General features: G+C 42.3%; 1 protein-coding gene across 1 annotated transcript in view; it reads left to right on the plus strand.

Moving 5' to 3' along the window:
• Positions 1–24,803, plus strand: part of XYLT2 (xylosyltransferase 2) — a 65,600-nt gene that overhangs the window by 28,268 nt on the left and 12,529 nt on the right. The window contains exons 2-7 of the mRNA XM_070739977.1: positions 1,412–1,883; positions 8,168–8,343; positions 14,856–15,058; positions 18,819–18,899; positions 20,116–20,332; positions 22,266–22,442. Coding sequence (XP_070596078.1) covers positions 1,412–1,883; positions 8,168–8,343; positions 14,856–15,058; positions 18,819–18,899; positions 20,116–20,332; positions 22,266–22,442 — 1,326 coding nt within the window. The remainder of the gene's footprint in view (positions 1–1,411; positions 1,884–8,167; positions 8,344–14,855; positions 15,059–18,818; positions 18,900–20,115; positions 20,333–22,265; positions 22,443–24,803) is intronic.

Here is a 24,803-nt window from a genome sequence, read left to right on the forward strand (position 1 = left end):
GGCAACAGAAGTCCAGAGGCGGGGCATCCTAGTGGCGGCGGCTTGGGTTTGTAAGGTGAAAAGAGTTTGGAAGAAGAGGCAAAAAAATCTTAAACCCCAGGTTTGTATCTCGAAAAGTTTGTATGACGAGGGGTTTGTAAGACGAGGTATTCACTTTGTCAATGGTTTCACCTTTCCCTTATTTGGAAAGAATGCAAAGATTTTGGAGCTGTTATGGTAGGAGTCTTTTAATGGGAATTGGCAAGTTTGAAGATGGCAATGAAGACGGAAGATGACCAGCAGACAATGTGCTCACATGAGCAGAGACAATTCCCACTCCTGCTGTGCAAGTGAGGGATATAAATGGGTGGGGGGAGGCTCCATACAGAAGAACTAAATGCTCCCCATTACTTTGTATGCAGGCAGCAATGCTACCTGAGTCATCCTTGAGGACACCCATATTTAAAGCCACATGCTTTTCTCCTCTCTCAACATTTTTTTTTTTTTTGGTATGAAGATGAGCCCTTCCATTCTGAAATATCAAAACAGATACGGTTCAGCAAATAAGCACTTAAGCTTGATGGTTTTGATTCAGGTTTTGGACTGATTGTTATCTTCTCAGGGCTATGCAGTTCAAGAAGATAGGACACATTTATAAATCATATGTTCTAGAATTAGAACGTAATCCTTTGTGTGGCATAAATGCTATTGCTTTATTCATCTGAACGGAACTTGTTTTGGAGGGAACGCGCAAAGCATCTGGTCGTAGACCATAAATCCCTCATTCGGTAGTTCTAAATCCGAATAAAATTGTGATTGGTTTATATCAAAATGCCTTGCATTTTTATCCATTTTCACCGCAAACCCACTTTTGTCCTTCATATCCTCCTTTATCTGCATAAACCCAAGGCCACAAGGTCTTTCTGCCTCATTTTACTCTATGTAAAATGGGGATAATGGTCACTTACCTTAGAGAGCAATTCCAGAACTGGAATGCCAGTTGTGAGCTGTCTGTTCGTGTCATGAATAGCTAAGGATGTACTGCATTTATTCATGGCTAAAGGGGGGGATTTTAAAATGGGCTTATCTAGACTGAAAATAGATGCAAATGGCTATATTTTTTAATCCTGGCTTATTCTACGGACGCAATTAACAAATTCATATTGGTTACTAAACAGGGTGCATTATACATGAGGTTTGTGAAACTTTCCAAAGAAATATTTATCCAGAAAAATAAAATGTTGCTTGAAAACAACACAGCAGAGTAGCTAAGTGAGCAGTCTCCATGCTAATTCTTTCTCCATCCTGTCTGTTTTGTGTTTCTCTCCCCCCCCCCCTTCTTTCCCTGTCTCTCTCTCTCTCTCTGTGTCTCTCTCTCTCTCTTTCCCTGTCTCTTTCTCTCTCTCTCTCTTTCTCTCTGGAACTGGAGCAGATTCAGCAAAGGAAGCCCCAGCTTCTTGAAAACAGTGATGGCTCAAAGGATTCAGACAGCTCTGCAGGCCGGCGAGGCAGCTTAAGCAGGAAGCACGAAAGGTGGAAGAATCGCCTGGATAATCCTGGCGTGCTCGTTGCCAAAGTGGTGAGGGCCGTCACGGCGAAGCATGAACCGAGCCTCAAGCTGCCAGTCTACTTGGATGCCTCTAGCCGAAGGAACCGGACGCAGCTCAGGAGGGATGCCCAACTGGCCATGTTCCAGCACGGAGACACCGGCAGTGTGGAAGGGGCCCCGCAGCCAACCGAGAACAACTTCACTCCCAAGTGTGAAATCACGGGCAAAGACGCACTGTCTGCCTTAGCCAGAGCTAGCAGTAAGCAGTGTCAGCAGGAGATTGCCAATGTGGTGTGCCTGCACCAAGCTGGGAACCTGATGCCACGGTCAGTACCCCGGCAGTGCCAGCTCTCAGGTGAGAATGGAAGGACCCTGGGGAATTGTCCCCCCATGAACTGAGTGATACCGTTGAGAGAATGCGACCCTTGAATTGGGGATGAGCTTCCTTTGCATGTGCACCAGTGGGGGGGCTGCTGCTGGTGTGGGTCACTATAGAGTGGTAGTAAAATCGAGGATGCGTGCGCTGTTGCGCGTGACTGGCATACATGCTCAGGAAGTGTGAGGTCGCTCAGCCATGCGAGATTCCAGCAATATTTATTTACTTGCTTACTTACTTACTTACTTACTTACTTAATTTATTTGACTTATATGCCACCCCTCTCCATGGACTGGAGGCGGCTCACAACATTTCAATAAAAAATACAATATATAAAACAATTCTAATCCAATTAAAAGAAATAATTAATTTTAAATTTTAAATAATTTAAAAATTATCATTATTTGTTTATTTATTTATTTATTTATTTATTTATTTATTTATTTATTTATTCAATTTTTATGCCGCCCTTCTCCTTAGACTCAGGGCTGCTTACAACAACAACAACAACATAATAATAATAATAATAATAATAATAATAATAATAATGTATTAGATTTGTATGCTGCCTCTCTCTGAAGACTCGGAGTGGCCCACAACAGTAATACCAAGTACAAATCCAATGTTAAAAGCAAAAACAGTTTTAAAACCCTCAATTAAAAACAATCATACAACCCAATCAAACTATACATAAAATGGAGCAGCCAAGGGGAATCAATTTCCCCATGCCTGGTGACAAAGGTGCGTTTTTAGGAGTTTGCAAGGAGGGTGGGGGCAGTCCTGATCTCCAGGAGGAGTTGATTCCAGAGGGTCAGGCCACCACAGAGAAGGCTCTTCCCCTGGGTCCCGCCAAACGGCATTGTTTTGTCGACGGGACCCGGAGAAGACCAACTCTGTGGGACCTAATCGGTCGCTGGGATTCGTGCGGCAGAAGGGGGTCCCGAAGGTATTCTGGTCCGATGCCATGAAGGGCTTTATAGGTCAAACGTTCATATGTATATTACCATATCCTATACTACCACATATATACTACCACATTGCAGTTTTTATGCTTCTGTGCATGCGTAGAAACAAAGAAATCGGTGAAAATTGCCCAAATCTCGTGCAGCAAGCATCCTTGTGCGGGATTTGGCTCATCGCATGCACAGGAAGCCGAATCTTGCAGCCGCCCACACCCATCGCCAGGACTGCACCAGTAGTGCTGGCGGCGGGCAGCCTTCCGCCGATGTGCACAGTATTAAGGAGTGCAGCTGCCTCTTGGCTTAGGCCCATTTACTGACACCTGAAGTCATTCCGGGGTGGCGCAGCAGGTACAGTGCTGTACTGCAGGCCACTGAAGCTGTAAATCTGTAGGTCAGTGGTTCAAATCTCAAGGTTGACTCAACCTTCCATCCTTCAGAGGTGGGTAAAATGAGAACCCGGACTATGGGGGCAATATGCTGGCACTGTTAAAAAGTGCTATTGCTAACGTGTTGTAAGCCGCCCTGAGTCTAAGGAGAAGGGGAGCATAAAAATTGAATAAATAAATAAATAAAATAAATTCCTCTTGGGATGCCAACCCACAGTCCTGTCCCAGCCTTGCTGATTGGGAACCTTCACCTCCTCCTGCACAGGCCTTCCCTTGGAGTGCAGACCTCTTGCGTTTCAGACCATCTGCGATGCCATAGAGCTGTGGCCACCAACATCATAACCTGTGGCAGACACCTTGATTAAACCGTCTTCTGCCGCACGAATCCCAGCGACCAGTTAGGTCCCACAGAGTTGGCCTTCTCCAGGTCCCGTCGACTAAACAATGTCGTTTGGCGGGACCCTGGGGAAGAGCCTTCTCTGTGGCGGCCCTGACCCTCTGGAGCCAACTCCCCCCAGATATCAGAGTTGCCCCCACCCTCCTTGCCTTTCACAAGCTCCTTAAAACCCACCTCTGTCATCAGGCATGGGGGAATTGAGATATTCCCTTCCCCCTAGGCTTATAAAATTTATGCATGGTATGTCTGTATGTATGATTGGTTTCTTAAATTGGGGTTTTTTACATTATTTTTAATATTAGATTTGTACATATTGCCTTTTTACTGTAGTTAGCCGCCCCGAGTCTACAGAGAGGGTCTGCATACAAATCAAATAAGTAAATAAAATTAATTAATTAATTAATTAATTAATAAAGAAATAAAGAAGACACAGACAGTCCAACTAAGGCAGTTCTGTTGACTAAGTGAATCATAACTTGTAATGAGGTTGGTTGCTCCACTGATATTACCTCAGCGTCTGAGACGTTGCCAAACTAGCCAAATTGAGAGAGAAAAGGAGTAAGGTGTAGTCTGGATATCGCAAGATTTTTAATCAGGAAAGCTTATCTTTCTGAGGAAAGTAAAGGTAGTCCTCGACTTACAGCCATTCATTTAGTTGTTCAAAGTTAAAACAGAACGGAAAAAAGTGATTTATGGCTGTTTTCACACTTAGAACCCCTGCAGCATCCCTATGGCCCCATGATTCAAAATTCAGACACTTGGTAACTGGTTCATCTTTATTTAACGATTGCAGTGTCCCCTGGTCGTGTGATCACTTTATGCAACCTTCTGACAAGAAAAATCCATGGGGAATCTAGATTCACTCAACAACTGTGTTGGTAACAACTGTAGTGACTCATTTAACAACTGTGATAAAAAGGTCATAAAATTGAGGGGAGGGGGGACTCACTTAACAGCTACCTTGCTTAACAACAGAAATGTGGGGCTCAATTGTTGTGGTTATAAGCCGAGGACTATCTGTAGCGGTATGTGAGAAAAGGCAGTGATGTGATGGCTTATGACAGGATTACATTCTTTCACATAAACACACACACACACACACACACACACTTGCTGCTGCTGTTTCTGCCAGCTCATCTATCATGCTGCTGAAAAAAGGGACAGACAGATCCTAAGGAATTGCTTGCGGAGGAATTTGAAATTCGTTGGAAGATTTTCCATCTCCACTAGGAATGGTTCAGATGTCAGTAATCCCCAAGATGTGTCACCAAAACAAATCAAAATGGCTTTCTACAACATGATTTCCTTTACCCTTCTCCTGCCTTTTTTTCCCAGTGAGTAGAAATTGCTGTGAGGCCTCCTTTCTCAGACCTCTTGCTGAACTTAAGCCTGTTCCTTAAGCCCCAATATTTGCATTGAGATAAGGGCCCAATGCACCAAATTTGATGATTAAAAATTAAAGGCGGAACTCTCTAAACTTTATATTTGGCAAAAATAAATAAATAAATAAATAAATAAATAAATAAATAAATAAATAAAAATTGTATCAAAGTGACAGTCTCTGAGCCCCCAAAATTGAGTTTCTTTCGTCATCCTGGGTTCTGAATTTCATGAGGCCCATACGTTTTTGAACCCATGTTTGCAAATGTGTGTGGACTACGGTAGCAGAAGGGTGAGAGATGGGAGTTCTTAAACCCCAAATCCCTGCCTGTCCTGCCTTGCCTTAGAACAGAATAGGAATACACTACACTACACTATACTACACTACACCACACCACACCACACAATTCTTTATTGACCAAGTGTGCTAGGGCATACAATAATTTGTCTCCTGTGCATAAGCTCACAATGTACTTATGAACAGCAAGTAATAGGTCATGGATGATGATGATGATGATAATAATAATAATAATAATAATAATAATAATAATAATAATAATAATTTATTAGATTTGTATGCGGCCCCTCTCCGAGGACTCGGAGCGGCTCACAAGAATAATACAACATGTACAAATCTAATGTTAAAAAATAATTAAAAACCCATTATTATAAAAAAGAAAACAATCACACAACCTAACAAACCATACATAAAAACATAGTAGCTGAAGGTATATTAATTTCCCCATGCCTGGCGACATAGGTGGGTCTTCAGGAGCTTTCGAAAGGCAAGGAGGGTGGGGGCAGTCCTAATCTCTGGGAGGAGTTGATTCCAGAGGGCCGGGGCCGCCACAGAGAAGGCTGTTCCCCTGGGTCCCGCCAGAAGGCATTGTTTAGTCGATGGGACCCGGAGAAGGCCAACTCTGTGAGACCTAATCATAATCATAGTTACCATCAATCATAAGTTACAAACAACAATTGATAAATCACAAGAAATCCATAGGAGAAGTTAATAGGAAAGATGAGCAGGTGAGAAATGAAACTGCTGTGGTAATTAAGTGTTCAGCAGAATGTTCTTTGTGTCTGGTTGTTTTGGCATGCAACGCTCTATAGAGGCATCCTGAGGGCGAAGTAGAAGTAGAACTCAAAGACTTGACTTCAGTCCTAGCATGATGGCTGTCACTCAAAACGGCAGCCTGACTGCTGTTACTTAAAGTGCAATTGTCCCTGAAATCCTGCATGCCACAGGAATGGCTATCTTCTCTTTCTGTTGATAGGCCTTTCCGGCCTACTCAAGGCTGTTCCAGATCGCACCAGGCCTTAGTTATTGAAGTGGCATCGGAGAATGCTGTGCAACCCCTGCGGCCTTCTGAAAACTACACCAAAACGCACCCCACTCCAACATGATTTTTGGAGACTACAGGGTTATCCCTTTCACACATTTTCCGAAGGGTCCAAAGGTTACACGAGAGCACCCACCACATTCTGGCACAGCTTCTGAAAATTGCACAAGAACAGTAGTTAGTGCCAGGTGTTGGTGGAGGCCAAAATATCCTGGCGTGTCACTTTTGATACGCGATTGACAAGTTCACAATCACTGGCCTGGGTGCATGACTTGGCAAACTGAAATATAAAAAGATGGGAGACAAGGAATGAAATAGGTTAAATGCATTCTGTGGCTTCTGGTAAATGTCTGACTCGGGAAATCACTCTTCTCCTAGGATCAAAAGCGCAAAGTATAATTTAAAATTTTAAAAAAAGTTTTATGAGGAACAAAGGAAATGTAAGCCTCTCTTTTTAACTGTATGCCGTTAAACATTCTGTGGCCAAAGAGATAAAAATAGAGAGCTGCTAAAAATAAAGATGGGAATCGCCCATAAAAAGCTGTCACGGCAGATATAAAATTGGGAGAGATCCAAGGTGTAAAGGGCTCTGCTGCTCACAGGGCCCAGGGTATAATAACTGCCATGCACAGATAGAGTAATCCTCAGAGACAGGACAGTAGTTATCATAGGCAAAGACTGGAGCAAGCTTACACTTTACAGTAAATCAAAGATCCAATCACAGATTCTTGACAAAAAACATTTACCTATACAGTGGTACCCCGTGATACGAACGCCTCGTGATACAAATTTTTCGAGATACGAACCTGGGGTTCGGAATTTTTTTGCCTCTTCTTATGAACTTTTTTCGCCTTACGAACCCGCTGCCAATTGCAAAAATGGCACTCTGCTGGGCGGCGCTGTGGCTGTAACCTTCTGAAACAGCTGGGCGCTTCTTGGCGGCCTCCAGAACCCGAACCCAAACCCAAACTTTTGCCAAACTTCCGGGTTCGGCGTTTGGGAGAAGCACCGCCGCCCGTCTGTCACCTTCTGAAACAGCCAGGCGCTTCTGGGCGTTCTCCCAAACACCAAACCCGGAAGTTCGGCAAAAGTTTGGGTTCGGGTTCAGGTTCCGGAGGCCGCCAAGAAGCACCCGGCTGTTTCCCCTTGCACGAAACATTGTTTCGTCTTACGAACTTTTCGCCTTACGAACCTCCTCCCGGAACCAATTAAGTTCGTAAGACGAGGTATTACTGTACTACCTTAGAGACAAATGGAGTCCCTGAACTGAAGGATTTTTCTTTGCTTCCCTAGAGTTCCCCAGTTGGGACATTTAATCAGGGTCTCAGGAGCATTCTCTCCATTTAGCTCCTTTCTCCTGGCCTTGCTATGCTCCTCCTTTCGCCTTTTCTTTTCTCTCTCTCTCTCTTTTTTTAAGCGGCCTTGTTAACCCAAAAAAGGGAGGTATTAGAAGGAATGTTTTCTGGACTTTGTGAGCAAGAGCGTGTCACTCTTAGGAAGACGCTGCTTGGCCACTTGTGATGGGGATTTCCTCCTACCAGCTAGATAGATGGTGCACTGAGGATATAGCCTTTGCTCACCGCTCTTGGGGTTTCTAGCACAGCGCAAGCTTTCCAGCAGCTGCAAGTTGGATCAAAATAGGAAGCTGCCATTTGTGTTGTTCCTTACAGTGTGTGCGGATCAGGACAAGTTTTGCTTGAAATCTAAAGTTCACTTACATACAGTGGCTCTCCTATTTTTGTTTTTCCATTCAGACCATATTGATCCTAAAGTTGACCCTTTTTAAAAATCTCTGCAGGGAAGGTTAGTCCTGTGATCCAATGGGATGAGAGCAAAATGGTCCAGGCCTCCGTGGACAAGCCGGTTCGAATTGCATACATGCTTGTGGTTCACGGGAGAGCCATCCGCCAACTGAAGCGCCTCATTAAGGCTGTGTATCACCAGCAGCATTTCTTCTACATACACGTGGACAAGGTAAGGCAAGTAGTGGCATTTCAAGAGGGGAGTGATAGCATGAAATGAGCCATGGTCCACAGATCTCTTGACCATGCTACCCAAAGCATCTGTCTCTCGGCTATGGAGATCTCATTTGTATTATTTGTATTTGTATATTTATTAGATTTGTATGCCGCCCCTCTCCGAAGACTCGGGGCCACCGTTCCCCGTAGGCTGCGCGCCTGCACGCCCGCGCACCCCAAAATACCCCCCCTGCGCGCCCTTTTCCATGGGCGCGCAGTCCCCATCCCCCTGCCAGCCCGTGGGCGGGCGGGGAGGCGCCGGCAGCAGAAGGGAAGGGAGCCGCGGCCGCCCCTGCCTCCCCATGTTGCCTCCGGCCCCCTCGGCCTTTCGTCACTGCCTCCCGCCCGATCCGCCCCCTCTGCTCCTCCGCCGGATGCCAGGGATGCATGGCTGCTTCCTCTTCACTGCAGAGCCGCGCGGAGGCGAAGACACGGCGCATGGCCACGCTCCGCCTCCCGGTAGCCCGGCCGACTTTTGGAGCCGTTTTGTTTTCATGGTGCAAAGCCACATAGTCCCGGACTCCGAAATCGCTCTCTTCTCCGGTCAGCAAAGCCATCTGCCCAGGAAAGCGCCACACGTTGAAAAAGCGCGATGCTTTCCTGGGCAGCCGGCTTGCTGGCCAGAGAAGCGAGCGATCTGGGATTCGGGACTGTGTGGCTTTGCACCATGAAGACAAACGGCTCCAGAGCAGGTAAAAGTCGGCTGGGCGGAGGCGGCGTGTGGCTACTTCCTCTTCGCTACAGAGCCGCGCGGAGGTGAAGACACGGCGCCCGGCCATGCTCCGCCTCCCGGTATCCCGGCCGACTTTTGGAGCTGTTTTGTTTTCGGCTGGGCGGAGGCGGCATGCGGAGGCGAAGACACGGTGCCCGGCCATGCTCCGCCTCCCGGTAGCCCGGCTGAAAACAAAACGGCTCCAAACGTCGGCCGGGATACCGGGAGCGAGGCGGAGCGTGGCCGGGCGCCGGGGATGCCTGAGAGAGCGAGGGGGTGCATGGCTGCTTCCTCTTCGCTGCAGAGCCGCCGGGCGGAGGTGAAGACAACGGCACCCTCCACTCTCTCTCCGGCTCTCTCTCTCTCTCTTTTTCTCTCTTGCTGGCGTGGTGAACGAGAGAGAAAGAGAGAGAGAGAAAAAGGAGGGGAGAGAGAATGAGAGAGAAAGAAAGAAAGAGAGGGAAAGAAAGCAAGAGAGAGAGAAAGAGAGGGGGGAAGGAGGGAGAGGGAAAGACATAGAGGGAGGGAAGAAGGGAGAGAGAAAGAGCAAAAAAGAGAGGAAGGAAGGAAGAGAGAAAGGAAGAGGGATGGAGAGAGAGAGGGAAAGAAAGATGAAGGGAGAGAGAAAGGGGGAGGGAGAGATAGAAAGGAGGGAGAGGGGGTAGTTAGATAGGGAGAGGGAAAAGGAAGGGCTTGGAGAAAGGCAGGGGGTGAGAAAGATAGAAAGGAAAGAGGGAGGGAGAGATAGAAAGGAAAGAGGGAGGGAGAGATAGAAAGGAAAGAGGGAGGAAGACATAGAAAGGATAGAATTATGGATGCAAGAACTTGCTCATGTGTGATAGCGCACGCCCACACTTTATTTATTTATTTATTTATACATACATACATACATACATACATACATACATACATACATACATACATACTTATATGCCGCCCAGTGGCAAAGGGACTGCCGCTCAGACACTATACTTTTCCGCTCACCCCGAAAAAAAATTAGAGGGAACACTGCTCGGGGCGGCTAACAACAATATAAAAAGACAATGTAAACAAATCTAATATTAAAAACAATCTAAAAAACCCCAATTTAAAGAACCACTCATACATACAAGCATACCATGTGTAAATTCTATAAACCTAGGGGGAAGGGAAATTTCAATTCCCCCATGCCTGACGACAGAGGTGGGTTTTAAGGAGCTTGCGAAAGGCAAGGAGGCAGCTGGTTCCAGAGGGTCGGGGCCGCCACAGAGAAGGCTCTTCTCCTGGGTCCCGCCAAACGACATTGCTTAGTCGACGGGACCCGGAGAAGGCCAACTCTGTGGGACCTAACCGGTGGCTGGAATTCGTGTGGCAGAAGGCGGTCCCGGAGATATTCTGGTCCAATGCCATGAAGGGCTATATAGGTCATAACCAACACTTTGAATTGTGACCAGAAATTGATCGGCAACCAATGCAGATTGCGGAGTGTTGGTATAACATGGGCATACCTAGGGAAGCCCATGATTGCTCTCGCAGCTGCATTCTGCACAATCTGAGGTTTCCGAACACTTTTCAAAGGTAGCCCCATGTAGAGAGCGTTACAGTAGTCAAACCTCGAGGTGATTTCCTGTTTATAAGAGCTTTGGGCAGCAAAAAGGAAGAGGGGATATTTGCTTACCCACACCTTTCTTACATGAATAGTCAAGATTTGATTATGAATAAATGAATGGCTGGATAAAACAGACTTTGTGGGTCTACGGTCTTCTGGAAAGATGGACACAAAATCCCAAGCTATCTGGCACAAGCAGGGCGGGTTGGCACTGAGAATATCTAGGGGCAGCCGATGTCCACTTTTGTCCCTTAATGTCTTCTTGCAACCAGACAAAAGCAGACTAAAAATTGTGATATTATCTATGGCACTGGATGCCCTATTGCACTGGCAAGAACCTCTGGGATCCTTGCAGACCCCCCTTTTTTAAAAAAAACTGAATAGTTTTCCAAAAGGAAAAGTTTATTTTATAATATAACCCCTAAAGAGAGGACTTGAATCATTCATTTTAATTTTTCTTTATATTAGTATTTGATTAAAGCCAGAAGCTACAGTCTTTCTTTTGGGTCCCTGAGAGAGTTAGTACAATGACTCAACGATAGGTACCGGTAGTCTTTCTGTACACTGATAAAACCAACTTTTATTATCAGTATTGTGTTTTGCCTTCATCCACACTTCGTTTCCTATGTTGTCTGAAAAGCCCCACTGTTGCAAAAGTCAATGAACAAATGCTCAACAGCAGTGAACAAAATAGTTTATCTCTAGAGTATGCTGGGCATGTTTATTTCAAGGAATCCCAAAGGATGTATTTTAAATCTAAGCCTGCTTTCATGTATATATATATATATGCATTAATTCCCTAGAGTTTTTCATCAGTCTTACTCAGAACACATAAGATTCAACCTCAAGTGGAAATGTAGAGTTCCTTCTTTTTAATATTATGAAATACAGTCAAGAGGTAATGTTTTTTACCTCTGTAATTTTTTACAAATGTCAGAGAATTTAGGGAAGTGGAAGAATTTGTTGTCCTTCTGGAAATCAGCATTGCTAGGCCTCTGAGGGGGAGAATAGGATTGAGGGCTCCTTATACAAGGAACACACAGAGAAGTGCAACATAGACAGAGAAAACTAAAAGGAGGATATAGGAACTGGGTTTGTGTAGTTTAATAAAAAGTAGGACTAGAGGAGACACGATAGCAGAGTTCCAAAATCTCAGGAGCTGCCATGAAGAAGAGCGTGTCAAGCTATTCTCCAAAGCACCAAGTCTTCGGAGAGGGGCGGCATACAAATCTAATAAATTATTATTTATTATTATTATTATTACTTGAGGATAGAACCAGAAGCAATGGGTGGAAACTAATCAAAGAGAGAAGCAACTTAGAACTAAGGAGAAATTTCCTGACAGTTAGAACAATTAATCAGTGGAATGATTTGCCTCCAGAATGTGAATGCTCCAACACTGGAAGCTTTTAAGATGATGTTGGATAACCATTTGTCTGAAGTGGTGTAGGGTTTCCTGCCTAAACAGGCAGTTGGATTAGAGCAGAGGTCTCCAACCTTGGCAACTTTATGAGGCGTGGACTTCAATTCCCAGAATTCCTCAGTCAGCATAGCTGGCTGAGGAATTCTGGGAGTTGAAGTCCATGCCTCATAAAGTTGCCAAGGTTGGAGACCTCTGGACTAGAGGACATCCAAAGTCCCTTCCAACTGTATTATTCTATTTTAAATAGGTGTTCTACCTGTCATCTAGGTTAATGTTTCTCAACCTCAGCAATCATCATACTGGCTGGGGGATTCTGGGAGTTAAAGTCCACACACCTTTAAAATTGCTGAGGTTAAAAATAGGGATCTAGACAGTTGTATGCATGGGCTTCTCTTTTCTAAAGGAAAACCAGCCTCTCTTACTACTACTCTCTGTAATAGTAAAACGGTTCAAATGCTGGTTAAGAACTTTGGCAAAAATTTCCAAGACATCTTGTGGTGCATATTCAGTGGTGGGCTACTAGGCGGAACGCTAAATTGTGCTCACCGCCATGGCTCGTAATTGCTTGCGTGGCCAGCACAATTTTGCTTCTGCGCCTGAGGAGGTAGCAAAATCGCACACGGAGCTGCAGGTGTGTGTGGTTTTCAGTGAGTTTTTTTGCTTCTGCACATGCCAAAACATGGGCGCACCTGCGGCTCCGTGCGCAATTTTGCTACCTCCACAGGTGCAGAAGCAAAATCGCGCTGGCCCCGCAAGCACATACGAGTCGCGGTGGCGAGCACAATTTAGCGTCCCGGCTAGTAGCCCACCTCTGTGCATATTAATATAAAACACCAGTTTAAATATGCAAGTTTAGAGCAAGGCGTGTTTAAAATAACAAGGCCAACGTTTTGGATAGATACAGTTTCCTGATTTGCTTCCTAGTAGTCTCTGTTTGATTTGGACACAGGGAAAACCTTTGTGGAAAGCAAGACAAATCCTAAAATGTAATGCATAATCAGTGGGAGTCTTGCACTTCAGATGGTTTAGAGTACCAGTATTTACCATGCTGTTTAAGTTAATTGGCTTAATTAACCTAATTAATTAGGTCAATTACAGTGGAAGGCCTGAAGAACTTGAAAAAGGGTAAAGCAGAGACGAGGGCAGTGCAGGAAGCAGCTATTTGCATAGTTAATAGAACAACACCTTTCAAGCAAAGGATTAAAATAAAGTGGTGTCAGTTATAAGAAATTCTGTCTTTTTCTAGTAGATGTGGGGTTTTATTTTGGAGTTCCTTTTTTAAAAATAAAATGTAGATATTGTCAATGTGTTGCTAACTTTATTTTTAATGTGAAAGCCAAACATCTCAGGGTTAACCTATTCTCCAAAGCAATGTAGGCAGGTCAAAAAGCAGTGGGTGCATTAAAGGCAAGAACCAACCTAGAACTAAGGAGAAATTTCCTGACTTAGAACAATTAATCAGTGGAACGACTTGCCTCCAGAAGTTGTGGGTGCTCCATCACCGGAGCCTTTCAAGAAGAGAGTGGATAGACATTTGTCTGAAATGGTGTAGGGTTTTCTGCTTTTACATGGAGTTGGACTAGAAGACCTCTATGATCCCTTCCAATTTTGTTATTTTTTTATCTTGCAAATGAAACCTAACATGAAATTTCTGCCAAAGCCAGCATTTTTATGTTTATTTCTACCCACCCATCCATTTATGGTCTTCAATCAATCAGGTTACTCTAGGCAACTTACATAAAAGAAGATTTAAAATAAGTATCGGAATAAGAAAAAGATAAGAAGCAAAAAACCCTTGAATTTATATATATTATATATTTAATATAATATATATAATTTATATATACTGCTCAAAAAAATAAAGGGAACACTTAAAAAACAGAATATAACTTCAAGTAAATTAAACTTCTGTGAAATCAAACTGTCCACTTAGGAAGCAACATTGATTGGAAATCAATTTCACATGCTGTTGTGCAAATGGAATAGTTGTGCAAATGAAATATTCAGTGAGAATATTTCATCCATTCAGATCTAGGATGTGTTATTTGAGTGTTCCCTTTATTTTGTTTGAGCAGTATATGTTGTTCCCTTATATGTTGTAAGCTGCCCCGAGTCCTCTGAGAGGGGCGGCATAAAAGTCCAATAAATAAATAAATTATACATCTGGGGAATAATAAATGCAATGGTTGAAACAATAAAATAAACTACAATACCAGGGAGGCAAGTCTCTGTGCCACACCCCAGTATTAAGAATTCAAACTCTCAGTATAAAAGTTGAAAAGAAACAGTTTTTAATCAAAGGCAAGCCCATAAAATACATATTACCTTTCTGGTTCAACACCAAAGTAACTGTGCAAAGAAAAGGGTTCCTTTCCTAACAATAAAAACATTATAAACAAATGGGCACCTAACACGCCATCAGTGTGTGCAGTAAGAAAGAGAAGAAAAGGGAAAGAAAGAAAGTGAAGACAGCAAACTGAACTTAAATACAGTAATCACAGGTGAGAGGGATTTAGCTAGAAAAGGCAACCATTGAAACAGACATAACACCTTTCCTCAAAGTCCATACCGAGGTGATTATTCCAACACCCAGGACTTGCTGGAGCTTCCTTACACATTTGCGCAACCTCTACTATCACCCAACTTTTCCTGGGAATGAAGGAGCCAAAGAGAGAGAAGTGATCCTCATGGTATCCTAAGCCCTGGCATTCAATTTCCTCTCCCTGTTGGCATCTTCCCCTGCAGCGTTCTACGTATCTGCACCGCGAAGTGATGGACCTGGCCCAGCATTATCCTAACATCTTGGTTACCCCCTGGCGCATGGTCACCATTTGGGGTGGGGCCAGCTTGCTGAAGATGTACCTGCGGAGCATGAAGGACCTGCTGCAGGTGACAGATTGGGCCTGGGACTATTTCATCAATTTGAGTGCCACCGACTACCCCACCAGGTCAGTCTTAAAGAAAGTTGCCCAGCAGGCAGCAGAGGGTTGTAATATTGAGGTCACATGAGACAAGCTGGGATGATTTGAACAGAAGGGGTCAGAGAGTTCTCTTTCTTCCTCCCCAGTCTAATTTAATGCAGAAATGCAGGTAGGAAAATCAGAGGGAACTTCAGAGTACAGTAGAACTTCTGCTGGTGTTGGATGAAGGTGGTGCCGTGGATATTGCCTACCTGGACTTCAGCAAAGCCTTTGATATGGTTCCACATAAAGAGCTGATAGATAAATTAGTGAAAATTGGACTTAATCCCTGGATAGTTCAGTGGATTTGCAGCTGACTGAAGCGTAGAAATCAGAGAGTTATTGTTAATGACGAGTATTCTGAGCAGAGACAGGTTACAAGCGGTGTGCCACAAGGGTCTGTTCTGGGTCCTATTCTTTTTCATATGTTTGTGAGTGACATAGAGGAAGGTTTGGTAGGGAAGGTTTGCCTATTTGCCGATGACTCTAAAGTGTGCAATAGGGTTGATATTCCTGGAGGCGTCTGTAATATGGTAAATTATTTAGCTTTACTAGATAAATGGTCAAAGCAATGGAAACTGCAGTTTAATGTTTCCAAATGTAAAATAATGCACTTGGGGAAAAGGAATCCTCAATCTGAGTATTGTATTGGCAGTTCTGTGTTAGAAAAAACTTCAGAAGAAAAGGATTTAGGGGTAGTGATTTCTGACAGTCTCAAAATGGGTGAACAGTGCAGTCAGGCGGTAGGGAAAGCAAGCAGGATGCTTGGCTGCATATCTAGAGGTATAACAAGCAGGAAGAGGGAGATTATGATCCCCTTATATAGAGCGCTGGTGAGACCACATTTGGAATACTGTGTTCAGTTCTGGAGACCTCACCTACAAAAAGATATTGACAAAATTGAACGGGTCCAAAGACGGGCTACAAGAATGGTGGAAGGTCTTAAGCATAAAACGTATCAGGAAAGACTTCATGAACTCAATCTGTATAGTCTGGAGGGCAGAAGGAAAAGGGGGGACATGATCGAAACATTTAAATATGTTAAAGGGTTAAATAAGGTCCAGGAGGGAAGTGTTTTTAATAGGAAAGTGAACACAAGAACAAGGGAACACAATCTGAAGTTAGTTGGGGGAAAGATCAAAAGCAACATGAGAAAATATTATTTTACTGAAAGAGTAGTAGATCCTTGGAACAAACTTCCAGCAGACGTGGTAGATAAATCCATAGTAACTGAATTTAAACATGCCTGGGATAAACATATATCCATCCTAAGATAAAATACAGAAAATAGTATAAGGGCAGACTAGATGGACCATGAGGTCTTTTTCTGCCCTCAGACTTCTATGTTTCTATGCTCGCAACTATAATTTGTTCCATAATTTTGGTCACAACCCTATTAAGTCGTGACCTGAACCTAACCAAAATTAATGCAGTGGCCACACATGGATCACTGTTGTTTGTAAACAAACAACAGGAAATTTGGCACTTACAAACAAATCCCGATTTGATTGTGGTCAGAAGCATTCGTGATCAGAGTTCTACTGTGAGGCCATAGCCTATCCGAAGTTTTGGGGTTGAGTGGCTTGAATAATAACTGAAGAACCTTCTTAGATAAGAAGTGAAACATTTTCAAAGAAATCAAGAAAGTCCAGATGCCCTTTGGAAAAGGACTTTTGGGGCAATCATGATTTGGAAATTGAGAATCTCCATAGACACAAGAGGTTTGTCCTGTTTTGTTTTTGTTCTTTTGCCAAGGTCACTCAGTAACTAGATAACTATTGTTTGGAAGATACAGGAGACAAGGAAAACAATTACTAAAAGGTTGGGAAACATGTTGGATGCGGTTAATTGGAAATCTGCATCGATGAGAACATATTAATTTTGTTCTGTTTGCATCTGTTCTCTGCCTGCTTTTCCTGGTTTCTTCCTTCTCATCTTCCATCCCTCTTTTCCTTTTGCTTCCTTGTCCTAGAAACATAGAAACATAGAAGACTGACGGCAGAAAAAGACCTCATGGTCCATCTAGTCTGCCCTTATACTATTTTCTGTATTTTATCTTAGGATGGATATATATTTATCCCAGGCATGTTTAAATTCAGTTACTGTGGATTTATCTACCAGGTCTGCTGGAAGTTTGTTCCAAGGATCTACTACTCTTTCAGTAAAATAATATTTTCTCACGTTGCTTTTGATCTTTCCCCCAACTAACTTCAGATTGTGTCCCCTTGTTCTTGTGTTCACTTTCCTATTAAAAACACTTCCCTCCTGAACCTTATTTAACCCTTTAATATATTTAAATGTTTCGATCATGTCCCCCCTTTTCCTTCTGTCCTCCAGACTATACAGATTGAGTTCATTAAGTCTTTCCTGATACGTTTTATGCTTAAGACCTTCCACCATTCTTGTAGCCCATCTTTGGACCCGTTCAATTTTGTCAATATCTTTTTGTAGGTGAGGTCTCCAGAACTGAACACAGTATTCCAAATGTGGTCTCACCAGCATTCTATATAGCGGGATCATAATCTCCCTCTTCCTGCTTTTTATACCTCTAGCTATGCAGCCAAGCACCCTACTTGCTTTCCCTACCGCCTGACTGCACTGTTCACCCATTTTGAGACTGTCAGAAATCATTACCCCTAAATCCTTTTCTTTTGAAGTATTTGCTAACACAGAACTGTCAATACAATACTCAAGATTGAGGATTCCTTTTCCCCAAGTGCATTATTTTACATTTGGAAACATTAAACTGCAGTTTCCATTGCTTTGACCATTTATCTAGTAAAGCTAAATCATTTACCATATTACAGACCCCTCCAGGAATATCAACCCTATTGCACACTTTAGAGTCATCGGCAAATAGGCAAACTTTCCCTACCAAACCTTCCCCTATGTCACTCACAAACATATTAAAAATATGTCCTCAAGCTCAGTCTTAGTTTGATTCTTCTCAGAGTGGGACAGTCCTGCAGAAATATTTATAGAATGTCATCCTACTAGGAAGGTTCCACACATTTGGAGGACACCCAAATTGGAAAGATTGCCTTAAAGTCTAGACTTGTTTACTATGCATTTGATAGGTGCAAATTCTCCTTTTTCCAAAGAACTCTTCTGCAATCTCCAAAAAATTTCCTCTTTAAATAAATTTGTTCTAGCATTTGTCTATCCAAGAACCAGTTCACACCCCTGATAAAGTGTTTGGTGCTGCATTTCCTCTTCTGTTGTTTAAAAGATTAGTAGTGATTTCCTTAATTGAATGATTGCTTATCTATGTGCTAGTGCAGTGTTTCCCAACCTTGGCAACTTGGAGACATCTGGACTTCAACTCCCAGAATTCCCCAGACAGCATTTGCTGGCTGGGGAATTCTGGGAGTTGAAGTCCAAATATCTTCAAGTTGCCAAGGTTGGGAAACACTGTGCTAGTGTATAAACAATGTACAGTGAGAATCCTGACAAAATATAATTTCCAGTAATATGGATACAGCTTTATATCTGGTCTTCTCCAGACCTTCAAAAATGTGCATGAGTTGGAATTCCATTTTACCTCTCTCCTGATCATGATTAAAGTTTGAAGGTGTGTTGGACTAACTATCACATGACCTATCTAGCCTAAGTATTGGTGAAAGATGGTGGGTTTTGTAATCCAAAACATTTGGAGGTACTTCAGATTGCTTTTCCCAGAAAGCTTACTAGTGTCCTGTCTGTTTTCTGCTTTTTCTAATTTTTCCTTTTGATTTGCTGCCCCCTGCAGGACCAATGAGGAGCTGGTGACATTCCTAACAAAATATCGGGACAAGAATTTTTTGAAGTCTCATGGACGAGATAATGCTAGGTAATTTGGAGAGCTTTGGCATTGGAGAATAGATTAAAAATGACAAAAAAAGCCCAGGTAATCTCAGATAAATTGCTGTTCGACAGAGGACATTCTTGCCTGTGGTGCCTCAGTTGTAAATACCCTGCCTAGATCACCTGACAATTTCTGTTTTATCACTTCAGACTAAGATAGACATTTTAATATTCATTATACTATCTTTTAATTTATTGTTCTCTACATATTTATGAACATTTGAAATGCATAGAAACCATTTCTGCTGCTGTTAACCTTGTTTTCATTTTATCCTGTGCAGCCATTTTTTATTTTCTATTTAGATTTTATCACTATAATTTTAAAATGTTTGTTTTTTTAACATATTTTTGTCAGCCAGAGATTTTTTGCTATTAAGTGCTATCTATAAAAAGAGAAGAAATGAATAGCTAAAAAATGGCTAATAAGATGCCATTGGGTGCAGACTTATTACATTCCTGTCGTAGGGCAAATTCATGGAAATTGAATAGATTCTGTTGTTTTATTCATCTGAAACTGAATATAATTGAAACCTATATCTGAATCCCATTTACAAATAATAGCATTTTTCTTTGTTGTCATTTTGTTTTTTATTGAACCAAATCTTCAAAAAGAACTCCAAATGTCATAATTGTAAAAAGAAGAAAAACATTCCAAAATGTGGGAAGCTTTGGAGCTACTTTTTATTAAAGGCTCTGATTTATAGGAGTCTGCTGTTGTTGTTGGGGCAAAAATCATATGTTCACCGTATAATTTCTACTCCCAGTAATATTTTTTTAAAAAGATCTTTCAGCATCTTCCACAACTGGCTTCATTTAATAATAATAATAATTATTATTATTTTTATTATTATTATTATTATTATTATTTATTGGATTTGTATGCTTTTGTATGCATTTGTTCTTGCTCAAATAAACTGTTATAACTTGGCAGTTTTTGAAGCCTCCAAAGATTAATCAGACCAAATGGAATTTTTGCAAACAATTCAATTCAATTTATTGGATTTAAAAGCCGGTTTTCAAAATTTAGGCTGAAAGATCTAAAGGCTGTGAATCAATATGATTATGCCACTTGCCTCGAACTCTCAGGCTATGAAATCCAAAGTTTTCAAAGTGTGGTGTACTAGAGCTCTCCTTGTTTGAAATGCAATCCCTAAAATTCGACGTGGCTTCCTAGTGAATCTGAGGCATTCATCTCCACATAGGTTCATCAAGAAGCAGGGCCTAGACAGGCTTTTCCATGAATGTGACACACATATGTGGCGACTGGGTGAACGGCAGATCCCAGAGGGTATCGTGGTGGATGGTGGCTCAGACTGGTTTGCCCTAACGCGCAGTTTTGTGGAGTATGTGGTGTACACCAGCGATCAGTTGGTCTCCCAGCTGCAACAGTTCTACACATACACACTTCTCCCAGCAGAGGTAAGTCCATCAGTTGTAGAGGCTTCAGAGTGACTGGTGAATGGGTAATATTTTTGTATAAGATGGAAAGTTTGTTCCTGGTACAATCAATAACAGGCTGAGTAGTAGGCTGCCCTGTAAGTGTTATTATTCCAACATATGTAAGTAAGGAAATAATTAAGGTTTCTAATAGCATTCCTCCGCTGCTTCTCAAGTCACCATTTAATTGGTGAGATAAATGCATATAGTCCTGTTTGCATCTATTTACTTAACCGAGATAACTGCATATAGTCCTGTTTGCATCTATTTGTTTTCTTAGTGATTCTTCATTGTACTTCTCTTTGGGCTGGGACCTAGGCTCTCATATTCTGCAAACTCTGATGTTACTTAAGTAGTAATCCTTTCTAAGAAAGAATGTATTCCTTGGTTAGAAGAAAGGGACCAACCTGGTATGAAAAGCAGAACCAAATGTTGCATGCTCCGAGCAATTTTGGGATCTCACAGTTGTAATTTGGCATTAATGAAGGATTAAACAGATCTGCTTCTGATCTAGATGTGATAAGATATAACAAATACTGCTGAACGAGGATCTTTCTAACTACAGTAATTTGATATTTCTTTGCACCTGCTTTGCACAGTACTACTAGTAGTAGTAGTTGTAGTAGTTGCCAGTACTGAATGCTGTGAGGAAAAAAATGTCCATGTGGTGATTGCTCCCATTTCGATACGGTTATGGAATTAATAATAACAAAAATTTCTAAGAGGTATTTGGAGGACATAAATCAGATTTGTTTGGGGGGGTTGTTTTTTTTTGTTACTTTAAGTTGTTGACTTTCATTCATACAGTTGAGAAAATAAATTGGCTTTTAATACGCTCGCACATGCTTCTCACTTACCTTTTCTAATGAGTGAAGGATTCCTACACCAGACTTTATAAGTGCAGAAGGTGAGGCCTGAGATCCAGGTAGATCCTTCTTTGAGGAGATTGCTAATAATGTCATTGTCCTGTTATTTTGGCCACTCTCCACAGCTTTTAACCTCTTGCAAAGTGAATACAGTAAAAAGTCAAGGCCAACATCTGCTCACTGATTGAGAGATTAGGCTGGGCAGCAAGCGGCTGGCTTGCTGCCTGACTGGTTCATTATTTTCAAAATAGTAGTAGTAGTAGTAGTAGTAGTAGTAGTAGTAGTATAGTAATAATAACAGTAATAATAATAATAATAATAATAATAATACACATAGTCCTAGACGCTTGAGAAGTGTTCGACTTGTGATATTGTGATTCGAAATGCAGCATATAAATCTTGTTTGCTGTGTACAGTTTTCCCTCAGTTTTCGCGGGGGATGCGTTCCGAGACCACCCGCGAAAGTCGAATTTCCGCAAAGTAGAGATGCAGAAGTAAATACACTATTTTTGGCTATGAACAGTATCCCAAGCCTTCCCTTAACACTTTAAACCCCTAAATTACAATTTCCCATTCCCTTAGCAACCATTCAGATTATTACTTACCTTGTTAATTTATTAAAGTTTATTTCAAAAAATATTTATTAAAGGTGGACGAAAGTTTGGCAATGACATATGACGTCATCGGGCGGGAAAACCCGTGGTATAGGAAAAAAACATGCGAAGTACTTTTTAATTAACATTTTTAAAAAACCGTGGTATAGACTTTTTGTGAAGTTCGAAGCAGTGAAAATCAAGGGAACACTGTATTACTGTTTTTTTGTGAATAAAATACTAATAATTCAATCCCTTCCATTTGAGGTGCATTCTGCAGCCTGCGGCTTTTCTTTCAGAGTGAGGAAGTGGTTTTCAGAATGCGAAGTCCTTTTGGACTGGCCCTTTAAATAACGTTCCAAGTTTAGAATGAGTGTCTTGTAGGCATGTGGGCCGCGGTAATTTCTCCCTTGACCGAGCCGTATTTCTCAGGATGCTTCTCCTCTCCTCCTACAGTCCTTTTTCCACACTGTCTTGGAGAACAGCCATGCCTGTGACACCTTGGTAGACAACAACCTCCGGGTGACAAACTGGAACCGCAAACTGGGCTGCAAGTGCCAATATAAGCACATAGTTGATTGGTGCGGATGTTCCCCAAATGACTTCAAACCACAGGACTTCTTGAGACTGCAGGTACCCCCGGCATTTTCCATTTTTGGTACAGTCCAACTTTTATTTCTGCTCTCAGGAAGTTATTCGTCCTTCTTTGTTTCATTTGCACAAACCATAGTAACTCAGTACTGGCAAAATGGCGTAACAATAACAAGAATATGCTCTTAAGTCAAACTCAACTCCTGGAGACTTTTATCAATTCATCCACACAGATTTCATGGCAGCAGTATTGAAATAGTTTGCCGTTCTTTCCTTCAGGGTGTATTTTTGTTACTTTTCAATTTAGCTCACGCCCTATGTTCTGCCTGACTGGGCTCAGGCAATGCGTAACAGTCCAAGGAAAAGAAATCAAACACACACGTGCTCTGCTAATCAGCAAACTTGTATTAAATAAACAAAAAAGGGTTACTCAAAACAGTCCTTAGTGTCCAGAAAAAATGATAGTGCAAGGCTTACTTCAGCCACATACAAAAACACAGGAAAAAACAAACAAAAACAACCTGGAATGAGCAAAGACGTTTCAGGAGTCCTTTTGAATCTTTGGGAGCAAACAGCAAATCCCAGAGGTTTCACCTCCCACGTTTCTGAAAAAGCTGGGTTGAAAACTCCAAAGGCACAGAACAGAAACTTCAGAGCAGGAACTACAAAATAACACAGATAAACAGCCACAGTTTGCCTTGTGCCTTTGTTCCCTTTTATACCTTTAGCCCTCATTAAGGGAACCACACCCAGCCCTCAGTATAAGAACCACACCCAGCCAGGTGCTACTCTGATGACTTGTAATACTCCTTCAATCGTTTCCTTCTTTGCATAGCTCTTCAGCTATGCAGATCAATATATTGATTTGCAGAAGAATCCAAGGACGAAAGACTGTCTGAGGGACTGCCTGCCAAATCCCCTGGGCTGTCTGCTGAATCCTGCGAACCAGTGACCTCATCCTCCTGGCTGTCTGCCACATCTTCCTGGCTGTCAGCCAGGCTTTCGCACTCACTTTGTGCCACATCTCTCCCATCTGTGGGAGCAACGGCTGGCCCAGGCCCAAACACAACACCCTGTAATACCTTGATATTCTCCCGTCATCAAAATCCCAGCCAGATTCAGCTCGACTTCATTTCAAACCTCACGCCACGTCAGCCAGGTTGAGTCACCCATCTCCTCTTTGCTGAGCAGCTGTAGTACTTCAGGTCCGCCCCAACTATAACCTGGAATAAGATGTTGCCATTTAGCCTTTTATTTCATTTCTACATAGCTAGCATTCAGCAGTGAACTCTTTAGCACTGGGATGGAATCAAGAGATTGTTTTCATTCTTTAACTCTTCTACTGGTGGTCTTTCTCCCTCTCTCTTCCATAAAAGCAAATAAAATGCAATAACTAAGTTTAAACATGCATGAGCTGTACATGTGTCCATCATCTGACAGCAAATAATAACAATAATAATGATAATAATTAATTAACTAGAAGACAACAAAAAACAAACTCAAAGGGCAGACTCGAAAAAGACAATTTTCTATGTTTCTAAGTTCAGACTAAAGAACAAAGCCCACAATTACTATTATAATATTCATCCATATAATTCTTTTTCTTATCCTGAAGTTTTATACACCAATAGTTTGTAATTAATAAATGTGTTTATTATTATTATTATTATTTTATTATTATTTATTAGATTTGTATGCTGCCCCTCTCCGTAGACTCGGGGCGGCTCACAACAGTGATAAAAACAATACATAATGACAAATCTAATAATTAGAATCTAAAATAACAATAGTACATTTTAAAAGTCTAAAAAGCAAGGAACCCCAATATAAAAACATACATACAGTCATATCATGCACAAAAACTACATAGGCAGGGGGAGATGTCTCAGAAGAGACGTCTAGAGAAGCGATGGAGGAAGAGTAAGTCCGAATCCGATCGAACACTTGTAAGAGCTTTTATTAAGACTTACAAAGTGGCGCTCAAGGCGGCAAGATGCGCGTATCATTCCGCCTTGATTGCATCAGCGGAATCCCGCCCGGCCGCTCTGTTTAGGGTGACCCGCTCCCTTCTTAACCAGGGGGGAGTTGGGGAGCCCTTACAGAGTAGTGCCGAGGACTTTAACACGTTTTTCGCTGATAAAATCGCTCGGATCCGGGCCGATCTCAACTCCAATTGTAAAACAGAGTCGACTGACAACGAGTCAGTCGAGGTGACTGGGGCTAAACGTCTTTGCCCATCTGTCTGGGAGGAGTTTGACTTGGTGACACCTGATGAAGTGGACAAGGCCATTGGAGCTGTGAGTTCTGCCACCTGTTCACTGGATCCGTGTCCCTCTTGGTTGGTTTCGGCCAGTCGAGAGGTGACACGGAGCTGGGCCCAGGAGATTACCAACGCTTCCTTGG

This window comes from Erythrolamprus reginae, chromosome 2 (assembly GCF_031021105.1).
Source record: "Erythrolamprus reginae isolate rEryReg1 chromosome 2, rEryReg1.hap1, whole genome shotgun sequence".
Taxonomy (NCBI): Eukaryota; Metazoa; Chordata; class Lepidosauria; order Squamata; family Dipsadidae; genus Erythrolamprus; species Erythrolamprus reginae.